Source organism: Corvus cornix, chromosome 9 (assembly GCF_000738735.6).
Source record: "Corvus cornix cornix isolate S_Up_H32 chromosome 9, ASM73873v5, whole genome shotgun sequence".
Lineage (NCBI taxonomy): Eukaryota > Metazoa > Chordata > Aves > Passeriformes > Corvidae > Corvus > Corvus cornix.
Window position 1 is genome coordinate 1545065 of NC_046339.1, and position 25703 is coordinate 1570767.

The 25703-nt window shown below is 47.4% G+C and overlaps 2 protein-coding genes and 1 long non-coding RNA gene across 6 annotated transcripts in view; 2 read left to right on the forward strand and 1 right to left on the reverse strand.

The window, feature by feature from the left end:
• RSRC1 (arginine and serine rich coiled-coil 1) overlaps positions 1 to 3192 on the forward strand; it is a 99256-nt gene extending 96064 nt beyond the window's left edge. The window contains exons 10-11 of the mRNA XM_039557002.1: positions 841 to 987; positions 1782 to 3192. Of these exons, the coding sequence (XP_039412936.1) occupies positions 841 to 987; positions 1782 to 1874 (240 nt within the window). The 3' untranslated portion in view covers positions 1875 to 3192. The remainder of the gene's footprint in view (positions 1 to 840; positions 988 to 1781) is intronic.
• A 7784-nt stretch (positions 3193 to 10976) lies between these two features.
• LOC120410469 lies at positions 10977 to 12065 on the reverse strand. The gene is made up of 2 exons (XR_005602660.1): positions 11895 to 12065; positions 10977 to 11784 (listed from the first exon to the last, which is right to left on the reverse strand). It is a non-coding gene; the product is annotated as an uncharacterized LOC120410469 (long non-coding RNA).
• An 80-nt stretch (positions 12066 to 12145) lies between these two features.
• MLF1 (myeloid leukemia factor 1) lies at positions 12146 to 25319 on the forward strand. 4 transcript variants are annotated; one of them, XM_039557036.1, is made up of 8 exons: positions 12146 to 12252; positions 17169 to 17343; positions 19856 to 19900; positions 20784 to 20873; positions 21180 to 21308; positions 22817 to 22976; positions 23239 to 23371; positions 23529 to 25319. In XM_039557036.1, the coding sequence occupies exons 1-8, from the start codon at positions 12206 to 12208 to the stop codon at positions 23629 to 23631; spliced, it is 882 nt and encodes a 293-aa protein (XP_039412970.1). In that variant the 5' UTR covers positions 12146 to 12205; the 3' UTR covers positions 23632 to 25319. The 4 variants fall into 4 exon arrangements, with proteins under 4 accessions (XP_039412970.1, XP_039412971.1, XP_039412972.1 ...); XM_039557037.1 differs by having other exon boundaries at positions 20787 to 20873; XM_039557038.1 differs by lacking the exon at positions 19856 to 19900.
• The last annotated feature ends 384 nt before the right edge of the window (positions 25320 to 25703 follow it).

The following is a 25703-nucleotide window of genomic DNA, read 5'->3' on the forward strand; positions in this document are numbered from 1 at the left end:
GGGACATTTCCCATCCAAAAAGGATATCTTCCTTCCACAAGGCACATTCTCAATCCTTTTCTTGCTGCATTATCCCCTCAGAGCCAGGAGGAAGCTGCACTATTACGGATTTTCCATTGATGAAAGAGCATCAACCCTAAACCCACCTGAAATCCCACCAGGGACTCCCTGATGGTCTCAGGATGGGCTCAGGGAATTTAAATGTGTCAGAATTTAAGGAAATCATCTGTTCTAAAGACTTTTTTTAGGAGAAGCAGGAGAATTAAAATCCCAAAGTGATCAGACATTTACTTTGTAATTAGAGTGGAGATATTTTTAATGCTGCTTAACTTAAAGCCAGACTTTAAGTCTGTATTTACTCCCTGAAAAGAAGCAGCTTGCTTTTCAATCAGCTTTCCAGAAACCCAACAGGAGACATCCAGATCCCAGAAATCACCTGCATTTTGGCCACCTGGTGTTGTAGGGAACTGGTTTGGGATGTGTGCAAGCCAAGGCTTGGTTCATTTTCCCCACAGCGAGTGTTTGGAATTATCCCTGGTTGTTTCCCCAGGAATGTGTAAATTCTTGCCTTTCCAGAAGTCTCCAAGAAGCTGATGCAGCTTCTTCAGGAAGTGATCCAAAATCCCAGTGTTGAGTTTTTCAAGCTCTCTCCCTATACCTTTTTTTGTTACCTCATATCCTTTGTCCATGTCCAGGGTGTCCATCCTGCTGAGGATGCTGAGAAGTCTTTCCATGAGGATCCTTTCCTGGGAGGGCAGCCAAGTGCTGGGTTAAGATGCTGCCACGTTTGGGAATTTGGGGATAAAACACTCCAATTTTGTGTGTTTGTTTCTTTTTTAGTCGACAGAACCTCCTGAACTGCAGCATGAGCCTGGAAATGTGGGAGCAGGAACCACTGAGGCAGCGGCTCCTGAGAAAGAGCCTCCAGCTGCCCACATTCCCACTGCCATCAAATACCAGGATGACAATTCCTTAGCACATCCAAACGTGAGTGTTGCCATATTTATCCCATCTTTAGCTTTAGAACAGCCCCTGGAATGAGAGCAGGACCAGGGCACCCCACAGCCTTTGCTGTGCTGCTCCTCACAAAATGCCTGCTCTGGAGACAGCAGGACACAGAGGATCCCACTCCTCCCACTGCCCAGCAGAGCAATCCCACAGGAAGTTCACCAGGAGTTCTGGAGTTAGAAATTAATTTTATAACAAAATATAATTAATGTAACACAGGGGAATTTAAGATCCCCTTGAGTAAAAATTCAGGACAAATTGCTTTTGGTTTCTGTAGTTGGAAACCAGGTGGAAAACTCAGGACTTGCCCATTTTGCCAACTTGCAAAGTTTTAAACACAGGACAGACTTCAGATAATTTTAAATTGTTGTGGCTACACTTGAGCAAATTCCTTTGGGAGCACTTCAGTTGGAAGTAAAAGGACTTACACAGAGTTTTTTAAGAATTAGCAAGTTAAAAATGCCTTGCAGTAAAGAAACCAGTGTGAGTTCTGTGCACTGGACAGAGACAGCAGAGATCAAGATGTGCAATGATGAACTTGCATTGGAGTCTTGGCTTTCCAATGATTATGATCCTTAAGATCCTTCCCAAGCCAAACTCTTTGAGGATTCCATGAAAAGTCTCTGCTTTTCCTGGTGTTTTTGGATCACCTTTGTCTTTAACCCCCTGAGCTTTTCCTTTGGGTGCTGAAACAGCCATGGGTGTTCCAAGGGATGGTCACAAACATGGAGTTGCTGAGTTGTGCCAACTTGTCTCCTGTTCCCTGTGCCCAGCTGTTCATCGAGAAGGCAGAGGCTGAGGAGAAGTGGTTCCAGAGGTTGGTTGCTCTCCGCCAGGAACGGCTGATGGGAAGCCCCGTGGCCTGACAGCTCCCAAGGACCGTCCCAGGCCAGTTCCCACGTGGAATTCCTACATTCAGTTGTTCTGTTTGTCTCTTAGAGGAGATTTTAATGAGCTGTGCAGGCAGGGAGGGTTTCACCTGAATGAACAGGAGTGTTGTGTCCTGCTCCACTGGAATACCCAGGAATGTTCTGCCCTGGTTCTCTCCAGACCCCGCACTGGAGATGGGCAGGGCAGCACAGCCAGGGGCATTTCCTTGTTTAGGGGGGAATTCCTCAGGTGCAGAACACCTGGCAGCCCATGAAACATCATTTTATACCTCCCAATCCAGAACATTTTAGAGAACCAGGCAGGAGTTGGGAGATAAATGGGAACTGAGGCTCGGGGCTGGGACTGAGCAGGGCTGGGACAGTCAGGGGTGAGTGGGGCCAGGCCAGGCCAGGTCCTGCAGCTGGAGAGGACCCAGGGCAGGGAGATCACTGTTATCCCCTCCTCCTTCCTTCTGTGGAATCCTGAATATCTGGGCAGGCTCCTGGCTGAGGGAATCTTCCACGTGGATGTGTTCATCCATCTGCTCCCAGTTCCTCACTCTGGGTGGAAAAATGCTCCTTGAACATCTGCCACTACTGCAGCTCCAAATGGGGAATTGTACCAATCTCACCATCGATGTAATTACTGAATTATGTCATTGTCACACACCTGGCTGTGTGCAGTGACTGTTCCCAGCCCACGAAGTTCCCTCTGGCCAGGTGGGACTTCCAAATAATGAAAGTTTAGTCTGAACATCGGAATTTAGCCTGGATAAACTCCCACCACACTGCCCATCATCCAACTAAATGTGGGAGATCAACCAAATAAAATAAATAAAATGCAAAAGTGTTTCTTCAGCAAAGCTGGGAGGAAACTGGCACATCAGGAGAGGAGAAAGCTGAGCCCCACCTCTGGATGTACCTCACTGGAACTCACCTGCATCAGCATTCCCTTGGAAGGCTGCTTTTTAGGATTATTTCTCCTGGTTCTCACATCTGTGGTGATAAAAAATGGAGGCTGACTCTGGAAATGGACTTTGGTTGTCTTCTTTTTTATTGTAGATCCTGGATATAAAAGGAAAATGTATTGAATTTGCATTCTGACACCTTTTTACTTCCTCTATGAAGCATTAGTTTGACTTTATCCTGCATCCAAATATTCCAAGACCTTGTCTGCAGGAAAAAGTGGGGGGAAAATGGTTTCCCTTGTTTCATTTCAGCATTTTCAAATGGTAAATATTTGTCATTGCTGTGTTTTCTAATCACCTTTTATGTTTCTCTCATAGAAAATAAAAACTATTTGATGTCTGTGGAAGGTCCAGGTGTAAATTCCTCTTTTCACACATTGTATTGGATAATTTTGGTGCTTTTATTGGATGTAAAACGATTCCTTTTATTTGCAGCCCTGTAGAATATTAGAAAATTCCACAATAGACTGTGAAGAGACTTATGGTAAAAGTAGTATTTATTAATTATTTATTGCTTATTAATCAACATCTGAATTTGCTGGAGGAGAGTTGGGAGCAAGAGCTGGAAAGAATCTGGAAATAACATTTAGATAATAAATAAATTCTAGATAATCCCAGCTGAATGGAAAATGTACTGAAATATTCCAAACTCCACTGGAAACATGGAGCAAATCAGGGTAAAGTTGATTTTTATAGTTCCAGTCACAGCTCAATGATCAGCATGTCCAATAATGAATTCCTCAGGATTCTGCACTTTTCATGGAATAATAACTTGGGTATTGCCTTGGGTGGTTCATTGAAGAGGGATTTTTCTGGTTTCTTAACCTGACACTCTTCCCAGTCCCTCCTTTCCACACTCATGGATGTGGAAGCTTTGGAGTTGTTGGTGTTGGGAGAGGAAGGAAATGTCAGGATGGAGTTTTTGCCTGGATCCCATCAGTCCCAAACCTTGTGCCAGCCCTGCAGGACACACTGCCAGAGCTGTCCAAGCTCAGTGGGAGCTCCCATGGCGCTGACCGGTGACCTCAGCAATTCCAGGTGGGTTCTCCAGGTGAGTTCAACTCTTCCCGTGGATCCTCCTCCACCACCTTTGCTCCTGTGAGTGCCACAGAGCTTGTGCAGGGCCAGACTGGGGGCTGGGTGTGAAGGTTTGGGCTGCAGCAGGTTCCAGTGGGACAAACTTTGCTTTTCCTTGAGCAGCATCCTGTGATCAATTATTCATTTTCCTGCCAAAGGCAGGCATGCATTGGAATAGCAGCAATGGGATATGGGAGGAGGCAGCCCCAGAAGGAATCAGCTTTGCTGTGTGTGACTCAGGTGGATTTGGAACTTACTGCTGGGGTTATTTTACCATTGGACACCTTATAAAGGGATTGTATCCAAGGAAATGTGCCCTCCACCATTCCATGTGTGGAGCAAAAGGGGATGTGTGACCTCCTCAGCCAGGTCCAGATCAATCCATGTCAGCACCTGGCCATAAACCCCTATAAATGTGTACAAATTATCACCACCAGCCTGGATAAATGCACTGCTGGCTCCCAGCCCCCACTTCTCCTGATCCAACAATCCCACTTGTCTTAATCTCCTAAATCTTAACCTGTGACAGTAACCCTGCTTTTTAAGTTCTGATGTTCTCACATTTTGGACTCTTTCCAAGAAAGTTCACCTTCTTGTTGTATTTTCCACTTTGCTGCTGGTGAAGGGGAGTAGATTCCTGAATAGGAAAGGGAAGGAAGCAGCTGTGTGCCAGTTTTCCCAGTAAAGCACCAGAATTTAGCCCTGCTTCCCAGCCTGCAGTGATGTGGCTTTGTCACTCAGGACTCTGGTGCACAAAGTTCCTGCTAATGCCAGAGTGCCTTGGCTGTGGCTCAGGGAGCGGAGTGCAGGAATGGGGAGATAAAGCTGTAACTGGAGTCAGCAGAGCCCCCTCCCCCAGGAATTCCAGCAGCAAACTCATTCCCTGAGGCTGGTTCCCATCAAACCAGGTGCGATGGTCACTGCCCCTTCTCATTCCTCAGCAGCTCCAGCACTGTTTGTTGTGGGATCATTGCCTGGAAAGGAGCTGTGTTTGGTTTTTAAATGATGATCCTTATTACTGGTACCATATTTTAGGAAGGTTTTGCTGCTCAAATGATGCTGTCAAAGAAAACACTCATGGCCAGGAGATCGAATGTTGCTCCTTCTGCTCCAGTCACTCCAGGAGGAGCAGCACAGGATGATCCCGAGGCCTCTCTTGCAGCAGTAACCCAAAACCAGCCCTCTGGCTGATGACAGTTTTCCATTTGTCAGGTTACAAGGAGTTATTTTTAGTGGGGATCCTTGAACTGCAGAAACCTCTGTGAGGAGGGATCAGCTGGAACCCGGGACTTAAGCCAGGGCTGGAGGGGGCTGTGGAGACTCCTCAGCTTGAAAGGGATACAAAATCCTAAAAATACCATTAACCAGGATTGAAAATATTCCCCACTTGTAATCTGGTTTGTTTTTCCCTGGTTGGAAAAAGAGCAGCAGTGGCAGGGCCGGGTAGGGTGACCCTGGGAATTAGACCCTGAGTCACTCTGGAATTGCCACTCCGGGGCCGCAGGGGACACGAGGGGGCTCCTCTTTCTGGGAGGAAGCAGGAGCTGAGGCCTGGGAGGGAGGAGGGTGCTCAGTGCTTCCAGCAGAGTGAGCTGAGCTTCCAGCCTGGCTCCCACATTCCAGCTGCTCTGCTCCCAACACCACAAAGATGTGGAGCTGCTGGAGCGAGTCCAGAGGAGGCCCCGGAGCTGCTCCGGGGCTGGAGCCCCTCTGGAACCAGGCTGGGAGAGCTGGGGGTGCTCACCTGGAGAGGAGAAGGCTCCAGGGAGAGCTCAGAGCCCCTGCCAGGGCCTAAAGGAGCTCCAGGAGAGCTGGAGAGGGACTGGGGACAAGGCATGGAGGGACAGGACACAGGGAATGGCTTCCCAGTGCCAGAGGGCAGGGATGGATGGGAGATTGGGCAGGAATTGTTCTCTGGGAGGGTGGGCAGGCCCTGGCACAGGGTGCCCAGAGCAGCTGGGGCTGCCCCTGGATCCCTGGCAGTGCCCAAGGCCAGGCTGGACATTGGGGCTTGGAGCAGCCTGGGACAGTGGGAGGTGTCCCTGCCCATGGCAGGGGTGGGAGGGATGAGGTCCTTTCCAACCCAAACCATTCCATGATTCTCTGGTTCTATACCAGTGAATTTAATAGCATTTTGCTATAAATTCTGGTCATCTTATTTCAGGCCTTGTACAAATTACTGAACTGGGAACAACTGGGACCTGAAGAGATACTTAAATCAAATATTAATGGCCATGTTCTTACACATCTCCCTCCAGTCCTTGCTTTATCTGACATTTACCAACAATTTATCACCTTTGCAGAAGCTGATGTCACTTATGGACTGAAATCAGCTCTGCAGCAGCACAATCCAAAGGCCTCTCCCACTAAAAACACTCGTAAGGCTCTGGAAATTGCAGAGCAGCTCTGAGCCCACCTGGAATGGAACAGCTGGAAGAAGTGAGGACCCTTCATTTCTGCCAATCCATGGGAAATGGAAAGAGGACCTGCTGATCCCTCCAGAGCTGCTGGGGACGGAGCACTGATTGTGTGAGCCCTCTCAGGTTTCCTCCAGCCTTGCTCCTGACACTGCTGGGCAGAGAATGCAGCAGGCTCCCCAAGTGCTCCCATTTTTTCCAAAATAGTTGGAAACCCCCTATTTAATGACTCTGCTGTTTCTCACTAGGTGGGTAAACAGAGCTAAATGTTTGGAAGTTTGGGGCTGCAAGAAATGTAATTAAGAAGTAATTGTGTAATAAAAGCTGGTTTTTTCTTAAGTGAGCAGTGAAACCTCTCCTGGCTGATTAGAAGTGACAATTAATCCTTGCCCTCCCTGTGAGATCAGCCAGAACCTGAGCTGGTAACTCGATGTTGTGATAACTCATGCGCTGAGTACACTCCGTTTGTCCAGGACTAATTGGAACATGGAATTAAGAAGATCTGCTGAAGGAGCAGGAGGCATTTTTAGCTGCAGCCACGACCAGCCCGAGGCAGGGGAGCCCCTTTCAGAGCCTTCAGTGCTTGAACAAACACAGCGTGGCCTGAACTGGGCTCAGGTTTTAAACAGGGGCTGGAAGTGGCTTCACCTGGTGCCAGCCACAGGTAAACCTGGGTTTGGATCCTTATGGAAAAGGGCTCCTGGAAGCCCTGAATAAATCAAGCAGCTCCTGTTGCCCAGGTGGGATTTTTTATCCATTTTGCATTTTTGTCTGATTTCATGGCTTGAGGCCATGGCCAAAGCTGGGCTCAGTTTTGATGACCATCACCATTAAGCTGAGACAGATTTTCCCTGGGAAAAACCTCCAGAATGCCTCCCAAAAGCCCAGGATCTCTGCTCCTGGGGTGTCTCCAGCTTTGGAGAGGAGTCACTGACTTCCCACTGCTGTTGCTGTCCCTGGCTGTGCTGCTGAAGGAAGCACCAAAATCCAAATGTTTTTTTCGCACTCCTGGAGCTGGGCTGGAGCAGGAATTTTTTCCCTGCCTTCCAGTGCCCCAGAGAAGTTGCCAGGCTTTAAGGAATAACTCTGTCATCTCCAGAAGGCTGTTCAGGCTCAGTGCCTTTGGTCACTTGGCCCTTGGGAATGGCAAACAGAGAGCTGCAGCTCTGGATCAGAATTCCCTGTGCTCCCTGTGCTTCCACATGTGCTTCCAAAGATTTATCCATCAGTAGTTACTGCCCTCGATGGCAACAGAGGCCATTTAAACCAGTATTAGTCTGGATCAGATCCTGGAATCGGTGCTGGTGCTCCCACTGGAGCCAGCTCTTGGTCGTGGTGTTTTTAAGAATATTTCTGTGCCTCAGCTTTGACTCTGCTAAACAAAAACAAGAGGAGAAGAGAAAGGTCACAAAATCGGGGCTGGTTAAAAGAAATGCTGGTTCACATGATGGAAATTAAGGTTGGGAATTCATTAAAGCCCAGGCCTCAGGAACTCTCCAAGGGATCATTGCTGTAGAGATGATTTGAAAAGCAACATCCCAATATGTTAAAAAAACCCAAAAAGCTTATCCTGGCTGACTTGAGAGTGAGTTGGGCTGCCAGTGATGTGCCAGGCCATGGGCTGGCTGTGTCACATGCAGCTCTTGGGAGCATTCTGGTAGTTCCTTACCAAACACGCAGCCTGGGTAAATCCTAAAATGACACCAAGGAGGCATCCCAGCTAATCCAGTCTGGCAATTCCTACATGTATTGGGATTTTGTACTCAGATTGGTGTTTTACATTGGTATTTGTCACCAATTCTCAGCTTCCTCAAAGAAACACACCAAAAAATCCAATTTTCCCACTTTGCTGAGACGTTATGGACACGGAAGGCTCGGGACACAGGTGACACAACCCGAGGATCCCTCCTGCTCTCAGAGGATATTGCCTGCCCTGCCAGCATTATTTATTAGCTCATCCATAATTGATAATCTCTAATTTGTGTGGGCTGGAGGAAGCTGGGCTGCAGTGAGCTATAAAAGGAAGGTTATCAACAGCCTGCACAAGTTGGTGACAGCTCTATTTATAGCCCGTCCCAGGCCCCAAAATGTGTTTCTTCCCCTTTTTTGGTGCTGCAAGTTCAGGGTTAGGAGTTCCTGCAGGCAGGAGTTCCTCCTGCAGCTTCTGAGTGACTTCTTTTATCAGCTGCAGAGAGACAAGGGCAGTTTTTAGGGATATTTCCTACTTACACGCAAAGAGAGTTGCAGGGTGGACACGGGGAGGTTTTCTGTCACAACTTGTTGGGTGGGAAGTGGAAAAAATTGGAATAACAGTAAAAGAAATTGAATCTTTTCCTGTAGAAAGCAGGAATTGGCTTTCCCTGGCTTGCATCTTGTATAAAATAGGGTTCAGCTTATCCAGGGGAGGCTGACAGCATAGTCCTGAACAGGTATTTTATATTTCATCAGAACAAAACCACCTCTGGTCAACACTGGGCTCTGATTGTTCCATTTTCCTCGTTAGCGTAACTAATTACCCAACTTTTAAACCTTGTCAGACCCAGCATGTTCAGAGGAGACTCCCAGGATTCAGATGGGATTTCAGCAGAAAAATCTGCTGATAATGAGCTAAGGAGCATTAATTCTTTCTTTTCTCTCGGTTTCTTCTTTGTGTGTGCAGACCAGGTATTTCCTTTGAAATGGACTGCTTAATTTCCATCTGTGATTATGTTTGAATGAAGGGAACCTTGGCATTTAGTTCTGTTAATTAATTGATTTCGATCTGGCCAGCAGCATTGTGTCCAGCCTTAGGAAGGGCTCTGGCTCCAGTTCTCCCAGCCCAGTTTGGCACTTTTCCTATTTAAACACATGTGCAGGAATGCAATTTTCACCTCCAAGTGTTAAAGCATCCTTGCTTCTTAAAAATAATCCTCGTAGAGGAATTAGAGTGGATGGTTTCCCATACAGAAAGGCAGAAATATTCCTGTGTTTTCCAGCAGTTGCACGAAGTGTTTCCCACAGATTTTAGTGTATTTTACATGAATGAGTTGATCACAGAGTCTTTTTCGGCATCACCAGAATTGATTTTTACTCTGGAGGGAACAGAAAACACAAATCCAAAGGGAAATGGCTGTGGAAAAAAAGCTCTCAGCATGAGGAGTTAAGAGGAACTCAGGGGTTGGAAGGAAATGTTTGGGGCAGGAACCTAAACAGGGATCCTTGGAATGGAGAGAGAACAAGGGAATTATAAATACCAACAAAACATCAATATGGCAAAATGACCTTTTGTTCTGGCTGGATGTGCTCAACAAAGCTCTGAAGCCTGGATCAGATTTAAATAGTCCTATCACCAAAATGAGTAAGAATTGAGAAGGTAAATTAATTCCTAAGGGAAATCACTGTAGATCTCATTAGCTCGGGAACAAGATACCTTAAAACTTTTAATTAAAGATAATATTTACTGCAAATGAATAAGAGTTGGCAGGTTTCAGCAGAAACCATAATCTCATTTATGCAAAGTTTTCTTCCATTAAGGCAGACATCATTAATCTCATTGGAGATGCCCTCCAGCCCGACAGAGCTGCAGCACGAGGAGTTTCTTACAGAACTCTTTTAATCTGCACAAAGGAGCTGGAGCTGGAGCAGCCACAGACCTGGAGAAGGGCTGAGCAATTAAAGGGGTCCCTGTGCAAACACAGCCCTGCGTCCCTGGCACCGAGCACCCCATAATGAGCTCCTTCCAGCAGCTGGGAGTGAACACTGCAGCCCCATCCCTCCGTTCCTGCGCGGGATCCAGCGCTGCAGCTGCTCCGGCTGGCAGGGAGATGTCAGCCTTTGGAGCCAGCATGAAGTCAAACAGGGAGCTGTGGGTGATGTGGAGGGCTGGGAGCAACTCTGGGGAAGTTCCCCATCCCTGTCTCAGGGTTAGAAATCACTTCTTTTTACAGGGCTGAGTTTGGGGAATCATGGAGTGCTTTGGGTTGGGAGGGACCCTAAAGATCCCCCTCCATGGGCAGGGACACCTTCCCAGGCTGCTCCAAGCCCCAGTGTCCAGCCTGGCCTTGGGCACTGCCAGGGATCCAGGGGCAGCCCCAGCTGCTCTGGGCACCCTGTGCCAGGGCCTGCCCACCCTCCCAGCCAGGAATTCCTTCCCAATATCCCATCTGTCCCTGCCCTCTGGCAGTGGGAATTCATCCCCCTTGCCCTGTCACTCCATAGATTCCCTATAAAAAACATGCCTGGGATAACCAGGTGGGATTAGAGAAGCCTGGAGTATTCCCATGGCAGTCCGGAGAGGGGATCCTTGTTCCATCAGGATCCATCACGCTGCAAGGGTTTGGCCCAAAGTGGAGAAGAGACATAAAAGATGAATGAACTGAGGCTGCAGCATTCCTGCACGCCCCAGTAACCAGGTGAGCATTGATTCTGCTGTCAGAAGGCAGAGTTCCCTCTGATCCCAGCCAGAGGGGATGTGGGATTCACTCCAGGCTGGATGTGACAGCGGCAATGTGACTGGTGGGCAGGAATGCTGACAGGGAATGCTGACAGGGAAGGGGTCACCCCAGGATTGCCCAGGTGAGCTCTTTGTGGATAAGAGAGCAGCAAATAAAACTCAGGGGAGGCAACTCTGCCTCTTCTGGGCCTTTTACAACCAAATCTCGTGCCAGTCATGATGGGTTTTATTGCTCACACACAGAATTCAGCCTTGTTTCAAGCCACACACAGAATATGACAAATATTTTAGTAGTACCAACCTCTGCACTGCAGTTACTCCAAACTGCCCTGAAGTTGAAGTCTATTCACACTAAAAATGGCACAAGCAGCATCTTTAGCGTAGCATAAATCATTTACAGGAGTCATTTATTAATTACTTGTCAATATTCTGATTAACAGAGATGGCTCTGGTTGGTTTTAGGGCAGCCATGCCAGGCTGCAGTGTTCACTTGCCACTTGTCACAAACCAGCCAGGTGGATTTTCTTTAATGTAATTTGTCTATCAAATACAAAATCCTGCAAATTCTTCTGCTCCTGGAGCTTCAACTTCTCAACATACTCTACAATTAAGGCTGGGAAAGATCTCCCAAATCCATGCTTTTACTGAAACCTCCCTCTGACGACTATTCCAAAGGTTTGCTGAGGTGTTTTCCCTTTATCTGCCTCTTCCTGCTAAAACCAAGAGCTCCTTTTCCCTGTTTAACTGTAACCCAGCCCTTCCCAGGCCCGAAGCAGCGCAGGGAAGCAATAATGCACTGCCACGAAGCCTTGGGAAGGGGATGTGCCCTGGAACCCTGATCCTCACGGCCGGAGCATCCCTGTCCTTGCTCCATCCCGGCCCGCTCCCTCCTCGCTGCTGTGCTTCCCTGGAACAGCAGTTCATGGATCGCTCACTCCAGCCTCCTGCTGCTTTTCCACGTTCCGCGAGTTTCCAGCCGCCGGGAAGAGGCCGCAGCTTTATTTTACTGCCATCTACTGGAAAAAATAGAATTATTTCTAGAATTGCCGAGCAGCGGGACGCGCCACAGCCCCGCTGGGGCCGGGCCTGTCCCCGCCTCACACTCCCCAGGGCCGGGGCGCACCCTGTGGCAGAGCGGGGCTGCGGGAGGAGCACCCCGAGGGGCGAGGAGGCCGCGATTCCCGAATTTCCCGAATTTCCCGAATTTCCCGCATTTCCGGCATTTCCCGCATTCCCCGCATTCCCCATTCCCGGGAACCTTCTGGAGCGGCGGCCCCGCGGTCGCCACGGCAACGGCGTCGCGCGGGGAGCCCCGCCCCTCGCGGCGCGCCGGCCAATGGGAGCGGGCGGGAGGTCACGTGCGTGGGCGGGGCGCGGCGCGGTGAGGAGGGGCCGCGCGGGGCCGGGGGCGCGCAGAGCGCAGTGGCCGCAGCCATGTTCGGGGGGCTCCGGAGATGCTTCGAGGACGATCCCTTCTTCAGGTGAGGGGTGGGCGGCTGTGGGGAACGGCCGTGAGGCGGAGGGGGATCGGCCGAGTGGGGGCTGAGGCGGTGGAGGGCTCTGAGGGGCCGGTCCGGGGGTGTAAACGGGCGGGCGGGGTGGGTGTGAGGGACCGACCGTTGGCTGAGGCAGCTGCGGGGGTCGGCGCGGGTGGAGGGACATGGGGTCGGTGCTGATTGAAGGGGTCGGGGCAGGTGGAAGGACTGGGGGACCGGGGCGGGTTAAAGGGATCGGTGCAGGTAGAAGGACCGGGGCAGGTTAAAGGGGTCGGTGCAGGTAGAAGGACCGGGGCGGGTTAAAGGGGTCGGTGCAGGTAGAAGGACCGGGGCAGGTTAAAGGGGTCGGTGCCGGTAGAAGGACCGGGGCGGGTTAAAGGGGTCGGTGCAGGTAGAAGGACCGGGGCAGGTTAAAGGGGTCGGTGCCGGTAGAAGGACCGGGGCGGGTTAAAGGGGTCGGTGCAGGTAGAAGGACCGGGGCGGGTTAAAGGGGTCGGTGCCGGTAGAAGGACCGGGGCGGGTTAAAGGGGTCGGTGCCGGTAGAAGGACCGGGGCGGGTTAAAGGGGTCGGTGCCGGTGCAGGGACCGGGGCGGGTTAAAGGGCTCGGTGCCGGTGCAGGGACCGGGGCTCGGTGCCGGTGCAAGGAGCGGGGTCTGTCCGGGTTCCAGGGGTCTGTCCGGGTTTCCAGGGGTCGGTCGGGGCCCAAGGGCCGCCGTCGGGGCCGTTGAACCGCCCCTGTGTCCGCACCCGGCCCCTCCCGGTACCTCCCGAGCCCCCCTAAAGCCGTGCCGGGATTAAACGTTCTCAGCGAGGTTCAATAGCGGAGACTCGAGTCTGTCTCCCCTCTCAGCAGGGAAGAATTTAATCCACATTGCGTACAGAGGGGATCTTCATCTCCTTGGCTGTAGATCCTTGAGTTTGTTTGCTCTTCAGTTTCCTAAGTACAGGTTCTGAGCAGTGTAGCTCATCCGGATTTATGCTCATGTTTAATTAATTACTTAGCCACAGGCTGTCTCTGAACTCTTCTCATTGCCAGCACTACTCAGAACCCCGGGTGTTCTTCAGTTAAAACTTTGCCAACGCGTGTGCGAGAGCGTGGATGGCAAATAGTTTCCGTGTGCTCATTTCCCGAGGAGATGGCAGTGCTTTAGCTCAGCAGATGGGGTTTTACTCTCGTTCCTTGTGAGGGTGGGCAGGCCCTGGCACAGGTTACCCAGAGAAGCTGTGGCTGCCACATCCCTGGAATTGCTCAAGGTTGGACGGGGCTTGGAGCAGCCTGGGATGGTGGAGGTGTCCCTGCCCATGGCAGGGGGTTGGAATGGGATGAGCTTTGAGGTCCTTCCAGCCCAAACCATTCTGGGATTCTGCTTCTGTACCATGAGCACAGTGGTGGCTCCTGTCTGTGTATTCAAGCCTGAGCCCAGTTTATTCCCTGTGGGAATCTTCTTTTGCCACTGGAATCGAAATGTAAGCAGTGAGTGGTGCAAATGCTTCTCCCCTCAGCCAGAACTGCCGAATTACCTGGTCTGGCCCCATTTCATGTGTTTGGTCAGAAACTGTAATTTGTAGTGGATGAAAATGGGATCAGAGCACTCTGGGGAGCCTTGATAATTGTTTTAAATCCTTGAAAAAACTCTAAGGAATTTAATTAACAGCCAAGGTAAGGGGTGGATGAGGAAGGGAACAGCAGGCCCTGTGATGTGGTTTGTTGTCTGGATCTCCTGGTTACGGGGAGTGCTGGCTTAGGCTGCTTAAAGGAGAATCTGCTGCTGAGCTGCAGCACATTCCAGGATAATTCCCAAAGCTGTGCCACATGGATTAGTACCCTTGGTTTCCAGGAATATTCCTGCTGTTACAATGACTTGTGAGTTCTATGCAGGAACCTTCCCTATGCAGATCCTTTGCAGGAAATTAAAGTAGTAATAGAAATTAGGTTTTGTTTGAAATAACAACTGCTTATTTATTAATTTATTCCTTGTTATGGTAGCCACTGAAGTAGGGGAAAAAAAAGATTGCAAAAGGTGGAGGCAGGGAGTTTGTGTGAAAGATGAGCTGGAAATTGAGACTCATTTTCTCAGCACTGTCCTTGTCAGTCTGTTTTGCATGTGGTTAAGGAAATGAGCTGATTACCTCAGATAAGATTAGTGTCCAAAATAGTGTCATAATAGGCTCCAGCTGCTTCATAAGGAGAGAGTTTGATGCTGAACTGGAAATAGTGCCTGGGTTGGAGCCCCTGTGTGAGCAGCTGTCCCAGGGAAGCAGCAGTCACTCAGCCCAAGGTGTCCAGGACAGGCTGGGATCCATCCCTGAAACCCTGTGCAGGTGCAGGGGTTGTGTTTGCCCAGTGCACACTCTGGATTTCATTCTCCAAAGCACAGCTTTTGTTTATTGTGCCAGGTGTTCTCTCCAGAGGGAATCTGCAGCTGCAGCCTTATGTAACTTCCTGCATGGGGAAAAAAAATCTAATACTTCCATCTAATAGCTAATAAAAGGAAATATACCTAATACAATGTACAGTTTACAAAAATAATAAGTGGAATTTGTTGTTCCAGGACTGATTTTTAGTGCACTGAAGAAAGCAGTAACATTATATGTGCATGTTTAATGTCAGGTGAAGGTCAGGTTAATACACACTAGACAAAATTCTGTTACTGCAGAGTGCTGGAACAATAGATGTATAAATTGTTTGTCTCCACCCAGAATTCACTTTTAAAAATAATTTAGTGTTTAACACGTGAAGGGCACAAATTTGGTGTGCAGACTCCTTGTGGAGCCCCTCACTTTTTCCTTATCACTTTTATGCTATAACAGAAATCATGTCCTTCTCATCAAAAGTATCTTCTCACCCCCAAAAAAGGTCAGATTTTAAGTCATATATGCTCAATAATTGTTAAAGTGTTCTACACCTGCTGCCATCCCATCAAATCTGTGCTTGCAGCAAGGGGCTTAAAATCCTGCATGTCCCCTGCAGAGACTTTGCCTTGTTCAGTCCGTCTCTCTTCTGTCAGGGTGACCTCCTCCTCTTGTAATTATGGTGTGAGTTTCAGTCATTGGAGCCATCAAGGTTTAATTCCTTGGAAACTTTGTCTTCCAAATGGATTTTCTGTTCCCTTTGCATTGGTTTTGCCCTACTCCAGATCATACCAACGTTGGGGTGTTTCTTTTCAGGCTTGGCAGCATTAATTCATTTTATGGCAAATTGGGAATTGGGAGCCTTTCCTTCTGTTCCTAAACCTTTTCCTCAGTTTGTATCTGACTTCCCTGTCCCTGGTACTGAGGAGCTCTTTGTGTTTGATAAGCAAACCTCTCTGAGGTTTGGGATCTGCTGGAATTGTGCACATCCCATGGTGATGCTGGTGTGATTCCCTGCCCTTGCCTCATGCCAGGACTTTTTCCATCTGTTCTTCATCGTGAAGTGAGGGAACACGTCTGGGTGAGCTCCTTATCATGGCAGGGCTGGAGCCAAAGCTGGGAGCAGGGCAGGGGCTGCTCCATGGCAACACTAAAATATTTCAAAAGTCTCTTTTGGGATGAGTTTACGTTTGGGCGTAGCTTAAAGAGATATTTTTGTGTTTAAAAAGTCTTGTTTGAAAATGAACTCAGCCTCATGTTTATCTTTTTCACGTGAAAGGGAGAAAAAAAAATGATAAGTGTGACTTTGGCACAAGATCAAAGTGGCCACGTGATGTGGGAACTGCTTTTCATGGGGCTGGAGATAAGGGGTGGGGAGCAGAAAAGCTGTGCAGAAGATAACTGGGCAGGGAAGAAGTCAGGAACAGCTTGAAGCTTTTCCTGTGAGGTGTCCCAGGAAAGGCTGTGGTGTCCTGGCTGTGGGAAGCGCCAGGAACTGAGAGGAAGGAGGATGAAGTGTATTAAACCTAAATAAACATACCTGGGAAGTGACTGCTAATGTTCATAAAGTTTTCAGTGGGATAGCAAAGAAGGAAATGAGATGGAAGGAGGAAATGAACCATGTTCATTTGTATGGGAAGTGCTAATTTGCAGCCTGGCCCTCAGGCAGCAGCACTGCTCATACCCTGTGCTTCTGAAAAGTTCCTGGTTTGCTCCCCTTTTGGCCTTAATTAGGAATATTAGGTCTTGTCCAAATTAAAGAGTTAGGGAAGTTGAATAATGTTTTCCTTGTAAGCCAAGCTTTGGGAATACCAGTGGAGTTCTGTAGGTTTTTGGGAGAGGAGGGGGAAAATTATAGGAAAACAAAAAGCCAATGAGAATCTTCTTCCTAAGCAGAGGAAAGGGATGTGGGAACAGGATTTGTGGAGGGAAGGCAAAGGTGCAGCAGTGGGTGATTAAAAGAGATGGAATTGGCCTGAATTTAGAGGATAGTGGGTATTTTTAAGCATGTGGGACAGGGAAAAGGAAAAGAAGGATGGGAACTGCCAGCAGAATAAATTTGATGAGGAGTTCAGGGAGTAGGACGTGGCTAAGCTTGGGAAGATGAAAGGGAAAAAGGGAGGGGAAAAGTTAAAAAGAAGTTATTTTAATGTCAGATGTCAGAGGTGAAAATAATGATAAATGAAACATGGGTCAGTTTATGGTTCTGGCAGGTATTAAACATAGGCTGGAGTGAAAGATGCTGCTAAGGATGGATATTTCTGGAAAAGATGAGGAAAGAGGAAAAGGAATAGGGACACCCAGGAGTGCAGGAGAACAGTGAGGGCAGCTGAGAGAAAATGGATCTCAAACACCCAACCTGAAAGATGGGAAGGGAGAAGAAAATCAGAGTTCATTGGGAATGGGAGATGGCCCAGTTGGGTCCTATTAAAGATTTTGGATACAGAACCCTATGGGGTACTAAAAAACGGAGTTTGGAAGATCTCAGAGCCACTCTCCATCAGGCAGAATAACCCCAGTGCCTCTCTCTGGAATGCCTGTTGTGCAGGGATCCCTTTGCTGCCCACCATGAGCACATGAGGCAGATGATGAGGAGCTTCTCGGAGCCTTTTGGGCGGGATCCATTCCTGAGCCTCCCGGAGGGAGAGGAGAGACCGGCGGGGAGAAGATCGGAGCGGAGAGCACAGCGGGACTCGCAGCTGGCTGTGAGGGGCGGCGGCAGGGTAAGTGCTCCTGAGCTCCAGGCACTGCTCCATGGAATGGGCATTTCCTGCCTCAGCTCTTGGAATCTCCTTCAAGTTGTTTCGGCACTCAGTGAAATGTGAATGATTCCTCTCTTGCTTCCTTCATGGCGCATTCCTTATCTCTGATAAACATCTGTCAGGGCTAATCAGAGTCTGGGTTTTATTGAGCATTGAACAGACAACATTTAATGGACAAACTGATCTTTATCCAGTGCTTGGTTTCATAAATACTATGGATTAAATGTTTCTGTTAGAGAAAGGCACTAAGAATGTCCCACATGCTCTGCACGTGTATTTCCTTTTTATGTTAACTTGACTTAAAAAGGTGCCTGGATGTGGCTGCTCCCATCCCTGGAAGTGTTCAAGGCCAGGTTGGAGCCACCTGGTCTAAGGAAGGTGTCCCTGCCTGTGGCTGATCTTTCCAGGTCCCTTCCAACCCAAGCCATTCCAGGATTCCATGGTATATTTGTGCCTTCCCTGTACACGTCAGTCCCTTGTGTGCAGCTATTTCCACTTGATTTACACAAGCCTGGATTTCACCACCTCAGGAATATCCATCCATGGATTTTAATCCCTGTTTCACCTTTGCAGCTGGGAATCAAGACTTCATGCTCTGAATTTGGGCTGATTGTTAATATTTCCTTAGATACAAACCTGTAAGAATTAAAGCTCAGGGAAATTGGCATGGAATTTAGTATTTCTGTGTGTTACCAAGTGAGACTGATGATCTGTGTTCAAATAAAGTGTTTTTTCAACTCTGGGCATGCAGGACAATCCTATCTAACCCTTATCTAGAGCTGTATTTATAGAGAATATACGTTGGGAGCTGGTTCCTTTCCCTCCAGCTATTCAGCAGCTGCCTCCCTCTGGCTGTGATGAATCCCACTGGATTTTGAAAGACCGTTGGAAGAAAAGGCAGGTGACAGGGGCTGGTGGCCAGGTCAGAGCTGGAACAGAGCCTGTCACCTGCAGCTCCAGAGGGGAGCTGGCACATTCCTTCCCCTGCTCATCCAGTTCCTGGCAAATATAGAAGCTGGTTCTAATTAGGGCATGAGCTTCCCTCTGCTGATCCTTAGGCCTCGGATCAGTGGTGCTTAAAGCCAGACCCGAGGTTTTCCTTTAGACGAAGAACCTGTCACAGTTCACCTTTAAAGCTCAGGGGTTCTGTCCCTGTTCCTGCAGTGAGGGACAGATGTGAGGCCCCAACCCTTTATCTGTGGCTGCACCAACGGCTTAAAGGCACAGGAGCACTGTGTTAGTCTGACAAGCACAAAAGAATTCCACACAAATTCCACATGAATGCCAAACCCTTCCCAGGATCTTTTGATGTTGCTCATGTTCCACTGAAGAGCTGTCAGATGTCACACCGACTCAGCAGTGATGGCTCTGCCTTGTAATCTCAGACTGCTGCTCCACCAATGATTTAAACCCTTAAAATTCGATTTTTATGTAGGAAAAGGTGGATCTTTGCTACATTGTCAAATACACTTCGTTCAAATGGCTTACACTGATTAGCAGTGTTGTAATTCTGGGTTTAATTAAATTGCAGCAGGCCTAAAACTGCTTTCAAAGGAACCAAATTAGTTGGGACAACTCAATGTGTGCCAGTGTAGGATTCAAATTTAAAACTGCTTCTCCTTTCTCCAGCAGGTTTGCAGTTGAGTTTTTAGGGAAGGAGGAAGAATGAGCTAAAACATATTAAGGGATACTATTAACTGGGGTTTTTGGCATATCTCATGATCCTGTATATCAGGCAAACGTTTTAACAGCTTTGAGTGGCTTTTTAGTGTTACAAAACAGAGTTTATAAGCTTGGTATGACTAATAACTGCTATTGGTGAGGATGTCACATGTAGAGAAAAAATATGTATTATTATTTACAGTTCTGCCTAGTCAGTCCTGATAGAAACCTGGAGAGTTCCTAAAGCTGTTCCAGAATTGGAGAATTCCTTCTTTTTGCGTTACAGTTCCTGCAGAGGGTTTGGTCCTCCTGCCACCCCGTGTGTCTGCAGGCCTTATCTGACCCTCCAATCTCAGTTTCCTGGAAACATCCCTGTGTTTCCCAGGATCTCACTGCCCTGTCATGCAGAAATACTCAGTATCAGTGGGACAATTTGTTGATTTGTTGATTTTAATCAGCTTTCAGTGCTGGGGTTCTGCTGCCTGACTGGAATGGAGCATTCCAGGGTGGGGCCTGAAGTGTGAAATCACTTCAGCACAAAGGTTCTTGTGGTGTACAAATGTTTGCCAGCCTCTAAGTGCTTTTCACACACACTTATCAATATTTATTAGATGTGCTGGCAGTTATCACTTTCTAATATCATCACTATAAATGTATTATTTCCACATACCCAGGGACTACTTAATTAATTACCATGGGCCTCCTGAGTGATTTTAATTAGATGGGAAATGTTTCATGTGACCTACTGCATATAAAAGTAATTTCTGCTGTTCCTGATAATAATTCCAGATGTTGCTCCTTTTTTTTCCAGGCCACCAGCTTCTCCCTCATGCCCTTTGCAGGCTTTGGGAGAGTGGTTAGTATCCCTGGAGTAGCTCCTGTGTAAGCTGTGTGTAACCAGAGCATGGCAGAGGCTGAGCTCTGTGCTTGCATCCTGCTTTTGGTGCTGTTGACAGATTGGGAATAAGAAAATCCAGGGAAAAAATCCTTCCTGGGGCATTAACCTCTGGATGTGGATGGAGTAATCCCTGGGGAAACCCCAAACTTTGAGTGCTGCTGGAGGATGTGGTTGTGGGGGTGACACCAACGAAACCACTGCTCCCAGTAAGGCAGAGCAGCCCCTGGAGATGGGATTGCCCCTGGAAATGGGCTTGGAGTGGTTTCCAGCTGTGGGTTGGGGGTCTGGAATATCCTGTAAAATATCCATCATCTGTTCATAGTTCTTGGCCAGAGGATTCCAATGTCTTGTAGTCAAAAAATAAGTGGAAAGTTTTCTGTACTTTAATTTTACTTCATTTTGGGCTTAAATGCAGATTTAAGTTTGCAACGTTGAAATACATAACTCTGGAAATGAATTTATTCAAGTGTAAGCCCTGAAGGGTCACACAGGACTTTCAGAGCAGAAGCTGGTGACCTCAGAAGGTTTGTGAACACATTTGTGAAATAATTGGATATTGCAATTATATATATATATCCAATGAATATTTTTGTAAAATAAACTCATTTTGTGGCCAGTTTGACATCGGGGTGACAAATCTTCCACTTTCATCTTCCCAATATCTCCAGCTTAATCCAGCTCCCTCAATTTTCATCTAAAAAGATGCATTTTGGCTTGTCTGTGTGTGAAGTGCAGCCTGAAAAGCTTTTTGAGTTAAAAATGCATGTGAAAAAGAGCTTCAGGACTTCAGCTTTCGGTGGAGACTGTTTTAACTGTAGTCTTTTTTCCCCCTTTTTTTAAGCAGGATGCAGGTTTTGGAGATCCATTTTCTGCAATGGACAGGATGATGTCAGACATGAGGAACAACATGCTGGAAATGCAAAGGAAATTCGTGAGTTCTTTTTAAAATTGTTCTCAAATTTAGTGTTCTGGAGAGTGCCAGTTACTTCAGATATTCCTCAGAAAATAATGCCAAGAAAATGGGACTAATCTCAAGGAGCTGGTAAGAATTTGAAATTTTTTGCCTAGACTATATTGTGTTTATAATTTTTCTTTACTCTTTGAAGATAAAACTGAAGTTCATGTGGTGCCAGGAAGGGTTAATTTTGTGGAGGGATATTTTCCATAATAAAATAGTAAGGAACACCTGTTCTCCACAAGTTTTAACTTTGATTAATGAGGCTGCATTGCTTTGTAGGATGACCTGTCCATCCAACCTGATGGACACAGTTTCAGCTCCTCCTCCATGATGACTTATTCCAAAATGGGGGATGAACCTCCCAAAGTTTTCCAAGCCTCGACCCAGACCCGCACGGCTCCGGGAGGGGTGAGTAATCCTGGGATGCAGCACAAGGGAGCTGGGCACTTCTCAGGAGGTGCAGCCACACCAAAGCAGTGTCCTCCAGCATCTTTCACTGCAGACAGTCACTCCTGGAATTTACAGAATCCTGGGATCCCTGAGGTTGGATTGAGTCCAGCCTGTGCCCGATCCCCACCTTGTCACTGAGTGCCACATCCAGCCCTTCCTTGGACACCTCCAGGGATGGGGACTCCCTGGGAGCCCCTTGGAGTGTTTAACAACCCTTTCCATGGGGAAATTCCTGCTGCTGTCCACCCTGAGCCTGCCCTGGCCCAGCCTGGGGCCGTTCCCTCTCCTCCTGTCCCTGTTCCCTGTGAGCAGAGCCCGACCCCCCCGGCTGCACAAAGAAAATTTAGGACATGGGGAAAACACAGGACTCTCAAACCCTGCTCTGTATTAAAAGTTCTGATTTCCTCCCTGTAATTTCATGCTTTGAGTACACCCCAGAATAAATTACAGACCCATCCAAGGCTGGAAAACCAGAGCACAGAGCAGCAATTTTCCAGTGTCCTTCTCTTTGCCATAATGAATCGTTTTCCTGTCCACCCAAACTCCAGGAGAGGCACTGATTTATGCAGCCCCTGCCTTCAAAGCACCCCTTTGCCCAGGCACTTACATAACACTGAGCTGGAGCTCCCTTGCAGCTGTTGTGTCTGATCCTGCCGGGAACTGGGAGTGGGAATGTGAACCTGGCACGGGGCATGAAAGCCTAGACGTGCTCCCTAAAGGCCGTGGGCAGGACTGGCTGGGAATGTGTCCTGCTGCAGCACACTCTGTTATCACAGGGCTGCTAATAATACCCCAGACCACACTGATAAGGGGCTGCCTGCCTTTCAGGCCAGTCAACACCACAGCCTGAATTGGTTGTTCCTCACGCTGGGAATTTTGGCACCGGGTATAATTCGGTCTTTTTCCAAGGAGAGTGTTGGAAACTTGGCTCTGTAGCATTTTTAGACTGAGGGTTTTTTCCCCAATAATTTATACCCAGCTAAAAAACTTTTAGGTGGTGTTTCATCTTCCTGTCTGGTGGCCAAAAGAAAATAGGCTTGATTTGTGTTTGCTGGTGTATTTTCAGCCAACACAGGAAATGAGAGAATTGGAAAAGCTTGGAAAACCTGACTTTTTTAAAAGGAAAGATATTAAACTATTGGGGAAGGAAATAACCTTTTGCAAGGGTCTGGAGTAACAGGAAAAGGGGGAATGGCTTCCCACTGCAGAGGGCAGGGTTAGATGGGATATTGGAAGGAAATTCTTCCCAGAGCAGCTGTGGCTGCCCCTGGATCTCTGGCAGTGTCCAAGACCAGGCTGGACGAGGCTTGGAGCAGCCTGGGACAGTGGAAGGTGTCCCTGCTCACAGCAGGAGTGGCACTGGATGGGCTTTAAATCCTTCCAACCCAAACCAGTCTGGGATTCTGTGAACTCTTTGACCTCAGTTTTGGTTGGAAGGACACTTATTTCCCTTTTCTTAAATACAGGTTAAGGAGACAAGAAAAGCACTGAAGGATTCTGAGAGTGGCCTGGAGAAAATGGCCATTGGTCACCACATTCAGGATCGGGCTCATGTCATCAAAAAATCCAAGAACTCCAAGACTGGGGATGAGGAGATGAACCAAGAATTCATCAACCTGGATGAATGTAGGTCTTTTTAGGCAGTTAATGGGCTTTGCACTGTTTCACACTCTGATTTTGAGGTTCCAGCTTGAGACAGCTTAAAAGAGACTTTTAGACCGAAAGTCTCCAAATTCAATTCTCCTGTACAGATCCCAGAAACAGGGGCAGGCCATATGGAGAATTGTGGACCACAACATTTAAAATCACTACTCAAATCCCCTAATATTCATTAAATGTTTTTTTCCTCTCTTTATTAACATTTCAAATAAATTAATCTGTTTTCCAGCTGAGGCTGACACCTTTGATGAGGAGTGGCAGAAAGAGATCATGAAGTTCAGGCCCTGCCGAAGCAGAGGAGCTGTGGAATCTCCAAGATCCAAAAGTGTCCATTACAGTCCCAGGGAAAATGGATCAAGAAGGTAAAAATAGTTCCCTCCTATCCTACAGGATACGGAAATTCCAGCAGCAGAAGGAAAATCCAGCTCTGGAGCAATGTCTGTGGCAGCCCCAGGGGAGCTGCAGGTTTTATTCCTCCTTTTCTCATGGAGATTGTGATCATTGTTGTTCTTTTTCCAGAGAGAAGCCGCTTGGAGCTCCAGGATCCAGAGTGCCCAGGGATTCCTTGGAGACTCTCAATGTGAAAGGAACACACGTTCCCCTGAAGAGCTGCAGGAAATAACTGTCCCCATTCCCTTGGGATGGAGATTCCCTGGAGCAGATGATGGTGCTCAGTGCTCGTGTCCGTAAAAATACACCCGGATTTGTGACCAATCTCTGTTCTGTGTTGTGCCTTTGCTGCTCCTGCTTCTCAATGTCCTTCAAACCTCAGCTCCTCAGTGAATTAACATCCAACAACTTTCTGCCTAAAAGCACTTTATGGATCCTCTCTAATCCTGTTAAAAACAGCTTGGATTTGCAGAGGTTTTCTGCTCCAGCTGCACCAATCTCAGGCTTTACTAAGCCTGGTACTGCAGCTCCTCCTTCCCACTCTAAGTTGCACAGAAAGTAAATTTTCTTTCTTTTGGGTTGCTGAAATAATTACTGATTTTCTAGGTTAATTAATAGAACCTGAATACACTATAAAGCTCTTTAAAATCATACTGTAAATTGTTACCCCCACACTTACCTTGGTGTAACATAGTGCAATGCCAATACTTTAAATTTATCAGAGCTTTGATGTTAATGAGCTGTGCTTGCACCTCATTTCCTGTGCCTGAACTGTCCACTGTGTTTTCCTGATCCTTGTTTGTTTCCTGTGGAGTTGGCCCATCATTTTCCATCTGAGGATTGTCTGTAGTACCTTTAGTTACCCTGTAGCAGTAACAGTGTCCTGAGATCAGCTGCAGCTAGGAGTTATTAGTGGGAAAAATATGTGGGAGAAAGGAGTTTAACTGGAATTATTTCACTGTTTGTTGTGTTCTAAAGAGCCCTGGATACAGGAACCCATCTCCCCTCATTGTGGTCTTTGTGTTTTACCCTAAATCTACATTTGATTGGAGTCTAGAAGAGCCAGCAGTGTCTGAGAACAGGAAAATCCTGCAGGTATTCCAGGTGTTCAGTCCCTGTGCTGTTGTGCCTCACAGAATTATCCCCGTGGTGTAACATAAAGAATTTCTGTAAATTAAATAACATTAAATAATACAAATTAATTTAATAACATTAAAGCATTGCATACATTCAAGGCTTCATTATAATGTAGCCTTAAAAAGCACTGTTTGTATCATAAAAGAAATAGGGTTTAGTAAATTAAGAGTAATATTTGTTTGGCCAAAAAGCCTCTAAATCATATTTAATATTCCTGCAGTATCCCCAGAATATTTAATTTTAATTAATGAATGTTTGTTAATGTGCAAACCCAATCAGCAGCACTTTTGTTGAGTTCTGAAAAGGACAATTATTTACTTGTTCCTGCAGTGGTCTTTTCCTGAGTTAGAGAAGTATCAGTGGCAATAAGTTGATGTGATCAATAATAATGGCAATAATTGAACCATTTAATGAGCAGTGAAGGTAAGTGGGGGTCAGGGGACACCCCTTAAAGTCAGAGCTCAACCCATACACTGGAGACACCGTGGGTTCTGCAATTAATGTATTAGAGAAGCTTCTCAGTAATGAACAGCAGCAACTGATGGAACTTGAGCCGGAATGTTGGAGAGCTGCTGCTGTTAAATGGAGAATTCACCTGACAACTGGGATTTTTGTGTGGAATAAACCAAGCACATCCTGGCTTTTGAAATGATGGTGGGAAGAGGTGAATATTCCCTCCAGAGCCCTTTGCTATGCCAGGCCTGTTCTCCAATGTAAGGCACAAGTTGTGCTCTGTAGAAGCATCTGAAACTGCAATCCTTTAATAAAGTTATTTATTATTTATGGCGTTTGTTGGTTTATTCTGCACTACAGAGGGACTTGTGCATTATTTACTTTGGGCTGCTTTGAACCACTGCAGTGAAGGAAACCTGGGCTGGGGAAGGTGTCCCTGCCCATGAAGGGGTGGAATGGGATGAGATTGAACATCACCAATCTGGGATTCTATGGAAATCTGTTTCCGGAGGGAAACGTGCATTTTCCACAAAAAATACAGTTTGACAGAAGGAAACAGAGTATGGAGAGGGCCTTCTTTCTCTGTTTCAGAGCTGCTCCTGGAGCCTTTGCAGGGCAGTTCCTGGTTTATCCTAATCCTGGGGAATAGAGAATATGTTAACATTTAACAGCGTGTTCCAAACGGGTCGCTGTGCCCCAAGCACCCTCCAGCAC

Bases quoted from the DNA above. Each gene is read 5' to 3' on its own strand.
- MLF1 (XM_039557036.1), top strand. From the start codon at position 12,206: ATGTTCGGGGGGCTCCGGAGATGCTTCGAGGACGATCCCTTCTTCAG. The intron at 19,901-20,783 runs GTTAGTATCCCT...CCTTTTTTTAAG, and splicing joins TTGCAGGCTTTGGGAGAGTG to CAGGATGCAGGTTTTGGAGA. The intron at 21,309-22,816 runs GTGAGTAATCCT...TCTTAAATACAG, and splicing joins CCCGCACGGCTCCGGGAGGG to GTTAAGGAGACAAGAAAAGC.